Here is a 12808-nt window from a genome sequence, read left to right as displayed (position 1 = left end):
GACACAAATGGTACCTAATGTTAATAGTAAATCTGAACCTTTGTATTACAGCAGTTGATGCTGAAAATCAGGTGGAACTGGAGGAAAAAACACGACTTATTAACCAAGTGTTGGAACTGCAACACACACTTGAAGGTTAGTTTCCATTTTGTAGTTTTCTTGAATATCTAATTAGCTGAAATGGTAAGCATTTATTTTGCTAAATTTTGTTAGTGTGCCCCCAGTTTTTAAAAGTATAAAACTTCAGGTCTATATCAATAGTTTCTTTTCCCTCCTGCCTGCAGCTTTGGCTAATGATTGTAAAGAACAGATGTGCTTCAATAAGAAAGTCAAATAGAGTTCTTATGCATCCTCTGGGTTTAATGTAATGCTATTTATTACATGAGAGTCTCTCTTAAGCCCCTGCACTGTGTTATTACTGAGTCCACTTTAATAAAGCTTATACTGGCACGCCTGGGTGGCTCAGCGGTTGAGCGTCCTGCCTTCAGTTCAGGGTGTGATAGCAGGGTCTGGGATCGAGTCCCATATTGGGCTCCCTGCATGGACCTGCTTCTCCCTCTGCCTATGTCTCTGCCTCTCTCTCTGTGTCCCTCATGAATAAATAAAATCTTTAAAAAAAAATAAAGCTTATACTAAAGTTTATACTTTAAAGGAGTATGTTAGCTTCAGAGATTAAAAGTGAATTGATATGAGTTTTTTCATTTCCTAAATGTCTTGCACAAAATACTACCACTGAAACATCGGAATTTTAATAAAATTAAGAGGTTGTGGGGTTTTTTTCCTTTAATAGCAGAGTGAGCAGATCATGTCATTTCACTGGCTTCCCATTTCACAGTTAATAAAAGCCAGGTTACTCTCTGGAAGTCTTTCAGAGTCAGTCATGTCACACTCTCTGCCTCATACATCCTACCTCAGACACGGATCTCCTTACTATTCTTTCAGCAAGCTTCTACTCAGGGTCTTAGTGGTTGCTGTTCTCTGAATGTCTTTCCCTTAGGTGTTTGCATTCTATGTGGCTCATTCCCTCACTTCCTTTAGATTTCTGGTCAGTTCCTTTACCAAAATAGCTATAGCTATTGCTGACTATACTGTATAATAGAGCAACTTCCCTTTTGCTTCCTCTGATTTTTATCCTTTTTTTCTCCTGACCCCTACTTGGTTGGTGCCCCCTAGATGCACCGTGCCTACATGTACATTAGAATGTAAGCTCTGTGAGGGCAAGGGCTTTTGTTACTATTGCCTCTAGAACCGTGCCTGGCTCCTAGAGGGTACGCAGTACTTAGCTGTTCAGTGAATGAATGGAGGTAATGTTTTACTTGATCATTAAGAGCTGTGTCTTTTGAATTTCTTGCTAATGTAAAAATACAAAATGTTCAATTGCTTGGAAACTTTCTATATCCAGTGTATAATTCGAGTTGTATGTTTGCCTACCACATTTTCTAAAGCATTTCTAACAAAGATGCAGTTTTTTTTCTATGTTGATAAGATGTGAATCAAAATTCACATTTTAAAAACCAAGTCTGTATAGAAATCACAATTTTAAGAAATTACTCAACATAGATGCTATTTACCAAGAATAACATTTAGCCTAATGTGAAATCTCTTTTTAAGAATTTTAGTCATTGATTTGCACTGTTTACTTTGTTTGCCTTAATTTCTAAAGTTGCATGAATTTAAAAACAAAATTTAAAGATTTTTTTCTTTTAAGAATGAATCTTTATTTTATAATATGAAGTCATTGCCATCATTTTATTGATAATGGGCTTTTTTTGTTTTTAAATACAGACCTCTCCGCAAGAGTAGATGCGGTTAAGGAAGAAAATCTGAAGCTAAAATCAGAAAACCAAGTTCTTGGACAATATATAGAAAACCTCATGTCCGCTTCTAGTGTTTTTCAAACAACTGACACAAAAAGCAAAAGAAAGTAAGGGATTGACATCCCTTCTATTTCATGGAATTGCTGCTGATCTTTTTTTCTTTAAAACTTGGATTTAAAAAGTTATAGTACTTTTGTTTGTGGCTTAATTGAATATTTATGAAGATGTCAGATATAGGCAAAATTAAGAGCATAACAGAAGACTTCCATGAGTTTGTGTATAATATGTTAGTCTATGAAAATGTGCAAATGTATTGTAGAGACTTTATAATTAGAAATGCATATATTTATGAAACTTGAAAATGAATGTTTTATCAAATTTGATTTATAGGTTTAGCACTATCTTTTATTATAAGCATAAGAGATACAAGAACCACCGTGTTGTGAAAAGTGACCAAAATCATGTACTGAACGCACAGCTTTATGTACCCTGCCCACCATGTTGTGCCTCTTCTCCATTTGCTTCTTCCTTCTCATTTCCCTTCCTCTAAGGAAAAAATTGGTTTCACATTTGTAAAGGTAATAGTTAATCATCTGTGAGAGTAACCTGAGCTTGAATTGTTGAAACTTAACTAAAATAAGATACTTTCTCAGTTAGGGTTTGTCATAGTAATAGATAGGATTGTTGATTTTTCTTTCATCAGTTGAAAACAGAGGCTATAAGTATGAAGACTTTTCTTTGCAACTGAATTATCAAATTGGGAAGGTTTGGTTAAAAACTTAACTTTTGCACAAAATAACCCCACTTGGTATCTGAAAAAATGAGCTCTGGTTATACGTTTGGAATAGAGTATTTTGAGAAAAACATTAATAGGATGGGAAGATACTTGGCAAACAGTAGTAACCAACTCCAAATGTTTTTACTCCAGATTTGTGTGATCTCTGGCACAGACTAGATATTTTGGGTGATACACACACACACACACACACACACACACACACACGAAGGTAGATTAAATGTGAATAACCTTATGTCAACCACATGTAGAAGAGAACAGTTACAGAGTTTAGTCTTAACATTTATTTGTAGCACCCAGCAGATCAACTTTTGCAAAATCCCTTTAGAAGAGTGTTTTGGTATCAGAATCATGAATAATAAAATGGAGTTTTACATGTATACTAATTGATATTTTCTCAGTATTTTAATCTCACTACTTATCCCAGAATTTTCTGTAAACCTAACTGCTTGGTTTGCAGAGTTTTAGTCACCCTTTGACAGTTTGTAAGAATTTAGTTTGTAGATTCCATTTGGTAAGAAATTAGTATCGGAAATAATGTTAAAATATTAACTAGGTAAAGACGTCCACTAATATAGTTTTGGTTGTTAGATTTGGGCTACTTTTAATCATGGAATAATATGTTTGTATTGGTGTAAGATTCAATGAATGACTTTAGCTGTAGGAATATAATAGTTATACTGCAAATATTTTGCATCCCTTTGTGACCTAATTTACAAACATTTAAAATTGTGTTGCAATTTTGCTTTGCTGTTTAATAAAAAGCTGTTTCAGAGATTGTGTGTGTGTTAATACAGTAACTGCGGCATGTATAATGGTGTAGTGGTGTATCTGGGGTGGTTCAAAGCCACAGGGGAAGTAGCATATCTTATTTAAATACCAGTTACTGTATGTGTAGGGAAATATTCTTATTAAACAAATGTTATGGGGTATTTTACATAAATTTTAAAATAAAAATTCAGAAAAATATCCAAGATTGCCAGGGGAAAGGTGGTTGTAATTTTTAGATTAGGCTAAGCTCCTGTAACAAGAGATACACTAATAATAAGTTTCTCTCCGAACTAACGGGTCTGAGGTTAAGCATTGCAAACTAGCAGGCTTTATTCCCCATAATGATTCAGGGACATGAGCTGAGGATAGCCCTGCCATCTTCAACCATGGCCTCCAAAGCACTCTGATCTCTCATTTTCAGAGAAACTGCATGGGACACATACAAAGTTGTAAGGGTCAGGCCCCCCGGAAATGGTACATAGGTTCTTCTTACATTCCAATGGTACAGAGACTTAGTCACATCTAGAGTCTTTGGCTGGAAGCCAAATGAGCTAATGAGCTTCTGTGCACAACCTTCCCCCACACACAACATACTCAACCCCTTCTTAACCAGTTAGTGATTCAACTCAAAATCCAGGATCTCCGACAAGGTCCATCAGTTATAGATGTGGCTTCTAATAGTCTGACAACTTCTAAACTGATGTGCAAGTTATTTGGTCTCACCCTCTCCTCTGCCCATTTATAATGAGGTGGTGAGGACAGGAACCCCAAATAAAAACTCTTAACTTGGAAAATGGAATAAAGGGAAACATGTATTGATTCAAGGATTCAAATCAACTGTAGGATATTGCTGGGAAACCCTGAGTAGAGTCTGTCCCCGAAGGTGAAGCTACAAGTACCTTGATCAGACCCTGATTCTGCTCCCTGGCAAGGGACTCCCTTGTTACCCTCAGTGGCTTCCACTCTGCAAAGTTACTCTTACCACTTCTCTCCACGGCTCTGTCTGAAGTAGGGGCTGGGAGTGTGCCTTGTATGGGAGTTGTGGAAACAGTGCACTTATTGCTGGCATGAGCTTGGTGCCCATTGTTTTAGGGCCAAGCTCACATTTCTTGAGCAGTAAAATTCCCTCAAAAGTTCTCTATGTTTCTAGTTCCACTTGTTAGGAATCACAATCGAGCAGAGCACTTTTCTAGACCAAATTCTCCAAGTGTGCTTTCCTTGTCCCAGAACCCTGCCTCTCTTCAGTGGAGGCTACCTTGAGACCAACTGAAAGGAAGACTGCACTGGGAACGCTACACCCAGCTCATCACTGCAGGGGGTGGATCCCTTTGGCTTAATGAGGGGCAAAGAGGACTTTCTGGGCTTCCCTCTCAGCCTCCCACACTTCAAAAAGAAGACAATCAGACTTTTTTTATTATTATTATTCAGGGTACAAAAGCACTTGGCTCTTCTCATCCTTTGGAGTTCCTAATAGCTGATGTTTCTCTATTCCTCTCTGCTTGGGAGACTGCCCACTTCTTTCATGTTATGTCTTGCTAAAAACATCAAGGACCAGGCAATTCATTTCATTCTGACTTTTCCAACTGCTACCCATAGAGCTATCAACTCAGTGGGTGACAAAATGTGACCTGAAATACAAGTCCCACCTGCTTGTCATGTGAATGGTAAACCCGTGCTATATATACATTTTGTTTTCCTTCATCTCACTTCAGGCTATCAATTTCTGTATTAGGAATATAGACAGTGGGGTGCCTCGGTGGCTCAGCAGTTGAGTGTCTGCCTTAGGTTCAGGGACTGACCCCGGGTCCCGGGATCGAGTCCCACGTGGGGCTCCCCGCAGGCAGCCTGCTTTGCCCTCTGCCTGTGTCTCCGCCTCTCATGAATGAATGAATAAAATCTTACCAAAAAGAAGGGGCAAGAAGAAAAGAAATATAGAGGGTAAGCTGTATGCACAGGGACTGCATCTGACATAGACTCTCTCCGAGACCAAACTTCAACCAGGCTCTTCTGAGCCTTTTAGCCTGGACCTCATCATAGGCCCTCTCTCTGGCCTATGCCAGTTTTCGAAAGAACGCTGCTAAGTCACTTTAGAAATAACCCCCACCCCCGCCCCTCACTCTCAGCATCTGATCACCCTGGTTTGCCAGGGTGAAAACAGTTTAGCAAGCATCCCTTTACCCTTGATGTCTCCTCCTCTTAGTAATTTTCCTCTCCCTGGATTTTGCTAACTGACTTTAAATCCCCAGTTGTCTTTGCTGTCTTTGGAGTTGATCCAAGTACCTCTGCCCTCTTGCAACGGTCTTGGGCACCTCCTGTAGTAGAATAAGTCTTCCTCACTGTTTAACAAGGGTCAGGATCAATTTTTTCTTTAATACTTGTAGCACTAAATGCTGGTGGAATGATGACTGGCAGGAAAACCAGCACACTTCTCTCCTAAACCACCTCTTCCCCAGTAGGACTCCCCTCAATAGCATTCCATCCAGAATTTGTCCTCTTTATGTACCCTTTGGACTTTATTTATAGCAAGTTAACTATAGATCATAATCCCTCATCTGGAGTTCTTGGGACCAGATGTTTCAAAATTTAGAATTTTTCAGATTACACAAAGTATTACGAACAAGATTTGGAGAAGCACCTATAATCAAATACATTAACATTTCCGTAGCAAATATATGAATTTAATACTAGGTACGATAAAGGCCCGGCAGAGAGGTCAGGTTTGGCTGCCAAATGAATTTTGGTGTCAAACATGAAAACCCTGCAACTTTTCACAGACTTTTTGATTTTTGCAACAAAAATTTGTGCAGAAAAATAACCAAAATCATCTAAGCATGTAACCCCTACCAGTTGATAATGTCACATTTCTATTCCTGTCCGTCACTCTTCCCTTTGATCTTGCCCTTTTTCCAAAAGAAAAACGAGACGATAGAATAGAAAACAGAATTCAAAACTAACTTTGTGGTCAACAAAACCATCTTAATTCTGAAGAAAGTAAAATCTTTCTTCACTTTGCCCAGGAAGTTTCTCCCTGTCTGGAGTTAACACCCTCTAGTGGTTGTCCGTAGACACTTCTCCAGCACTGAAATAATCAATTACCAGCTAAGACCAAGAGATGACTTCAGTTAAGACCATTTGTAAATCACGAAAGAACAGAAAATGTGATTACATTCAAATTTAAGAATTGGTAGAAAGAATGACTTTACAGCCTCTTAGCTACTCTGTCTGCAAAACAACTACAGTTTATTTCTCTTAAATCAGAGATTTCAAGGTGTTGAAACACAAATTTACCATAACAAGAACTTATGTTGTTGGCCTTAGGATCTAATTTCCCTTATAATGGAGATGGATCTAATTTCCCTTATAATGGAGATGGATGTGAGGAGTGAGGACAAAAGTAAAGTAATGCAGTAGAAACACTGGTATAATGTATTTACCTCGTTTTAGGTTTTATATATTATTTATAGATGGCTTACCAAGTGTTTACGTTATTAAAACTTGAGAATATTCCCAAATTTTACAAAGAATGTAAAATTGTGTTCATTAACAAAATCCAACTATGTGGTAAAATACTACGCTAGGGGTTAAAAGATCCAATAATCCGTTTGCCCACCTTCTCTAAAACTACCATTACTCTTGCATGCATTTGGATTTCCAGAGAAAAACTCCAACTGCACTCTAAGATACATTTCCTCTCATCAGCCTACGTCCTCTGACATGCCAGATTAAAGATTTTATTTCCAAAACTCTTCACGGACATCATATATGGGAATGCATGAGAGCTAAAACTTAGGATGAGATTGTTAAAACTTAAGTAGAAATGTTATCACTCATTTACATCAGAGACTGAAGTAGTTACCGGATAGTAGCTATGTGATATGCATCCCTAATTCCTGCCACGTCAATATGTAGTCATGATCAAAGAGAATGAAAAACTGTACACGCCTAAAGTGTAATATATTTATGTCTTAACTATTCTGAATAGGTTTTGTCGAATACAAAACTATTTTTTGGATTAATGTTCTAAATTTCTAAGATACAATAAACTCACTGCTAGTGGTTAATTATGAGGTCTAAGCAGTTCCATCCTGTATCTCAAAAACATGGCCTGACACTTCAAAAAGGCTACTAATTCTAGTAATATGGGTATTCCTAGAGAAACGAGGAATGGAAGCAAGCCTATCTTAAAAAGATATTGAAGAAAACGGAAGCTACATTAGCCTGGTCAAGTTAAAAAGCCCCTAAAAAGGCCAACTAAAATAAAGAAAAGCAAAATACATTTATATTTCTCCTTTATTAGAGAAAAGGATAAAAATTAAGTCATTTTAAACAGAATAGGGTGGTAAAAGGAAAAAGCCATCTTGTTATTAAGAAGACTGTGCTTTGTCTACTACATGGATCTAGCATATGTACTTATATAAATAAAAGTTTACGTTTTGGTTAAACCTATCAGCCGTGATACATCCACAGAGGCTCCATCCACAGGAAGTAGCAGTGCGCTGGCAAAACAGGTTGCTCAGATTTTACCACTGCAGGCTCATGGAGTTTAACCAAACACTAAAAGTAAAATGAATCTGCAACCAAGAAAGAAAAAAACCTTTAATAAATCTATAGGAAAAAAATGTTCACATACAAGACACTTGTCAAGCAAAAAGGTTTCCATAAAATTAAGGATTTATCTCTTGAAGTAGTTTACCTTCAGAAACAGTCTCCTCTAGAATCACTCAATATGCCTAGCTCATTTGGATGTTCCAAATACAAAGCAAGAAAGGGAGCCTTTGCAAGATGTGTAAAGTTCAGTTAGTATTAAATAAACATAAAATATGGCTAACTATTAAGATTTTCCACCACCAATTTATGAAAGTCGGTACACAACAATGAGAATAAAGCACTTATTTTCAATTCACTCTCTGAAATAAGGAGAGAATAGTATTACTGGCGGTTTGGTTTAACTTAAGTAAAAAGAGAAGCGCGAGACTCATTTTCCTTATACATAGGCTCTAACTGTACTGCTAGGCAGCAGGCTGTATGGGAACGGAGCTGGAGCCTGCCCAAGGATGGAGGGTATATGCACACAAAGAAATCCAAAATATTACCCAGTAGTTGGTGTAAAGTTCCCTAGATAGTATCAAAGTAGTTCCATGGTCTCAAAGATTCAGATCCCCTTCCAAAGGGTCTAGCCTGTTACCCAAATATAAAAAGTTCTTAAAATATTTTAAATGGAATGACACAACTCCATTATAATGTAGTTCTGTGATTTCTGGTAACTACTTTAAAAAAGAGGAGAAATATCTACTATCTACCTGAGAGGCAGCTTTGAAGCTAAGAATAGATTTGAATTTGTCAGGGAAAAAGCAAGATAAAAAATACAAAGCATGATGATTGATGGCTTAGCTATTAGAATCTCTTAATGACCAGGAAAGAGAAAATAATTTAAAGCTTCCCCCTCGATACTTTACCTATTAAGAGGGTATAACTTAAAGAAGAAAAAATATCTAAATTTTACTTTCAGGAACAACGTATGCATAAGCAATCTTCTGAGTGTAGGGTAAGCCTTTCTGGCATAAAGCAATTATAAAAGCTTAAAAAGTATCTGTACACCATTATATTGTGATGAACCTATTATCTTTGAATTAAAATGTAAAATATGCTGCACTATTAACCAGTGATTCTATGAATGACACGTAGACATTTCTGTTTTGCTGACTTGTCAACAAAGCACCTCTTTAAAGAAATCTATAATTTAAGTGAACAATAGGTCATAACTATAATTTGACACAACTAAGCAAATGGGGACACATACAACTCTTTCAATTGTTGATAGAATCAAACAACCATACAGAAACTTTATTGCAGTTAGCTCTGTACAACAGAACACACTCTCATTTTTATTATAGAACTACCAGTAATATTGTTGTATAGCTGTTTAAGGGGAAATTCCAATAACTGATTTTCCAACAGCAGCAAAGCTGCTGCATATTATTTTTCTCTGTACAAACCAAAACTTTCTCCAACTATTAAAACTTGGTAACTTCTAATGGTATTAGTCTCTTAAATCTGATACGTAACATGCCCCTCTTTTTTACTCTAAATCCAAAGACCAGGTAACTTGAAAGTTTTTTTTTTCCTGAAAAGAAAGACTAAAATAAGTGTCTGAAAGAATAACATTGCTAGATATTAGAAACATGTGCAGACTGACTCAAGTTCAGCTCTGGCACACTGATTTTAGAATGCCAAATATCTCGCTCAGGAATTAAAAATACTTGAATATAGTTTATTCCTTTCGTACTCTTCTTTTGCGCACTGACTTCACTGGCCCATCTCCAGATCCTGTGCTCTCATCCGCTTCCTTCATCTAGAAGAAAGAATTGTGCAAATACTTGTTTTCATACAATGGATAAATAGTAAATAACAGATTTCTTATCCTCTAAAATACAAGTTCTAACAAATGCTACCATACATGTGGTCTTTAATGCATGAAGCTGATCAAAAGTGTTATACATAAATTAGTGTGTTTTATTTTGCTCACCTTTTGGCATGATTACATTTTCAGAATAACTCTGCTTATCAAATATGTCCCTGACAGGGAATACTACTAACAACTGAATTCATGATTTTATCATTTAGAATTTAATCTGGTTAATTCAGGGCTAGATGATCTTTTCACTGTGGGATCTTAAACACTAACTTCATCGTGATAGTTCTATAAGTAATGAACTGCTGAGCTAGATTTGCAGAGACTTTTTCAGAACTTCTGGCACATGGTACTTTGAAAAAATTAGGAGAGGGGAAAGGAAACATCACGTTTTTAGTTTGGGTTTTTTCTTTCCTTATCCAATAAGCACTCGTACATAAGTTAAACTTGTGTAACAAAATGAAATAATGAAGGTATTGTATGGTATTTTACAGATAGTTTTTATTATTTTTCAAGGTCATACTATACAAAAGTTGGCTTATTTAACTCCCTAACATATAAGAAGATTAAAAGACAAAGAATTAAGATGTTTTTAAAGGTACACAAAATATTTTGTGAAGCAAAATATAGCTACATATTCAAATGAATACTGCAAGTTTTCAAAATTGCAATCAATATCAATCAGTATCAAAACTGCAAGTATTATTATTAAGAGTGACAGGTGAAACAATGACTGTTTAAAAACTCTGTCCCAGGGATCCCTGGGTGGCGCAGCGGTTTGGCGCCTGCCTTTGGCCCAGGGCGCGATCCTGGAGACCCGGGATCAAATCCCACGTCAGGCTCCCGGTGCATGGAGCCTGCTTCTCCCTCTGCCTATGTCTCTGCCTCTCTCTCTCTCTCTCTGTGACTGTCATAAAAAAAAAAAAAAAAAAAAAAAAAAAACAACTCTGTCCTGGAAATCATCTTCACTCAGCTTCCTCTACTATGGACATTCAGACTAATGTTCCCCCAAAACCCCTTTAAAAACTCACAAAGCAATTAAGACCAGTAACCAAGTACATATACTGAATAAGCTTTAGAAAACAAACAACAACAATAAAAATTTGAGAGATTTCTTCAAACAGATAAAACAAAAAAATTATGTCATCACGTACAGGAGCACAGGCAAAACTGTGCTCTTACCCTAACCTAGCACTGAGTAAGAAGGGTGACGAGGATGGTGACCGCGGTGGGGTGATGTAGCCCCTGACGGTTAGCAGATAGAACGGGCCTTTGATAGGTTTCTCCTGTGCAAAAGGAGAAAGCTCTGGGTCTGAAACACATCCTGGATGGTTTCTGATTCTGTAATAACAGACTAAAAAACGGGCACTGTGGAAAGTTCTATCATATATCAGGATGCAGGAAGGCGTAGACATATTAAGTTAATGGGAAAACTAGTTTATTAAAGATTTGAGAAAAAAAAAAAAAAAACACCAGATCAGGCAGATAGTAATCAACTACCCAATGAATGAAATATTACAAAATGTGACAATGAATTATTCAGACCATGAGAATGTTTTTATAATAGGTATAGAGAAAATCATCTTATAATAAACAGAATTACCTTTTAAATATTCAAGTGGTCTGTTTATTATAATTTTCAAGAGAGTATTTTTATGATACAGTCATAATTTTTTACAGATGCAGCTCTCTGTATTTTGTAAACCCCTGGCTTACTTTATGCTGTTTCCCATTAGGTATTAAGATGATAAAAATTACAGTATTTTCTTGCCTTTTTTCTTTTTTTTAAAGATTTCATTTATTTATGAGACACAGAGAAAGAGAGGCTAGAGACACAGGCAGAGGGAGAAGCAGGCTCCATGCAGGGAGCCTGACGCCGGACTCGATCCCGGGTCTCCAGGATCAGGCCCTGGGCTGAAGGCAGCGCTAAACCATTGAGCCACCCGGGCTGCCCTCGCCTTCTTTATGGATGCATTTTAAAAACAATATGGAGGATCCTACGAAAACTTGGGAGAAATATGGCCAATACTTGCACTGTATGGCCTTGAAAAAAATTCTCTATAACCAAACTGTTTTGATTAAAATAATTTTTCATGAAAAAAAAAATAAATTTTCATGGATAATTGTACATAAAATCTAGCGTATTTTCTGTTAAAGAGCTGCTTACCTCATCCTCTGATCCAGACTTATTTGATTTATTACCTTCTTCTTGTCCTTCTATGATTTCAATTTCTTCTTCACTCTTTTCCTCAGGTTCAGCTTCCTCTTCTAGAATACAGATTTTTGTTACAGGCAAAGACTTGCATTAAAATTTTGCTACTGAGAAGTATATATAGGATAAGGAAGATTTATTTAAATTCCAATATTTAAAAGCAATTTCTATCACTAGAAATTTCTAAAAAATTAATTGCAAGTATTATTTTATAACATTTTGTAAATGAATCATTATGTTTGAGGGAAGAGACAAGTTTAAGAAATTATTAAGTATTCAGTCTACATGTAATGCAAAAAGCATGTATGTATGTATGTGCATATATATGGACACAAACATATGTCCAGATTTTTTTTCAGAGTATGATTTTTAAGTCAACTGTTTCATCAACTATGAAGTTAAAAACAGTGCTTAAAACATAATTTCAGTTGTAAGGACTCAATCTGGAGCTTGGCTTGGGACACCTGGCAAACATCAACAGTTTTACTTCTACCTAGATGAGTGCAAGACCCACCAAAAACCTCACTTCTTCAGTTCTAACATGTTTAGGAGTTTAGTATAAGGTGGGAAGGAGACATATGATTAGCAGTTCTTTTGAGCCATTAAATTATTCATTTGATAAGATAAACTGATGAATAAACAGTCACTAAAGGACTTGGTGTTGATTTTATGGCCACAATTAACCTGCCTTAAACCTATTCTTCTCCTAGAGGCTGTGCTGTCTGTACTTCCCATCTCACCTACATTCTTGGCGGCAAGAAAAGTCCGGGCAAACAGCTACAACACATGGGACTCATACT

General features: G+C 36.6%; 2 protein-coding genes across 9 annotated transcripts in view; one reads left to right on the top strand and one right to left on the bottom strand.

The window, feature by feature from the left end:
• The window catches only part of SCOC (short coiled-coil protein), a 42367-nt gene extending 38977 nt beyond the window's left edge, over positions 1 to 3390 (top strand). For 6 of the 7 annotated variants that reach the window (XM_025462310.3, XM_035702112.2, XM_049097320.1 and 3 more), the window contains 2 exons: positions 52 to 135; positions 1786 to 3390. In XM_025462310.3, the coding sequence (XP_025318095.1) occupies positions 52 to 135; positions 1786 to 1928 (227 nt within the window). In that variant the 3' untranslated portion in view covers positions 1929 to 3390. The remainder of the gene's footprint in view (positions 1 to 51; positions 136 to 1785) is intronic. The other variant, XM_035702111.2, reaches the window with a different exon arrangement.
• A 5799-nt stretch (positions 3391 to 9189) lies between these two features.
• CLGN (calmegin) overlaps positions 9190 to 12808 on the bottom strand; it is a 48860-nt gene continuing 45241 nt past the window's right edge. For both annotated transcript variants that reach the window (XM_025462299.3, XM_025462300.3), the window contains exons 14-15: positions 11964 to 12064; positions 9190 to 9736 (exon numbers count right to left, since the gene is read on the bottom strand). In XM_025462299.3, coding sequence (XP_025318084.3) covers positions 9656 to 9736; positions 11964 to 12064 — 182 coding nt within the window. In that variant the 3' untranslated portion in view covers positions 9190 to 9655. The remainder of the gene's footprint in view (positions 9737 to 11963; positions 12065 to 12808) is intronic.

The sequence above is a fragment of the Canis lupus genome, chromosome 19 (genome assembly GCF_003254725.2).
Source record: "Canis lupus dingo isolate Sandy chromosome 19, ASM325472v2, whole genome shotgun sequence".
Taxonomy (NCBI): Eukaryota; Metazoa; Chordata; class Mammalia; order Carnivora; family Canidae; genus Canis; species Canis lupus.
Note: the sequence above shows the minus strand (reverse complement) of the source record. Positions and strands in the feature narration are given on the sequence as shown.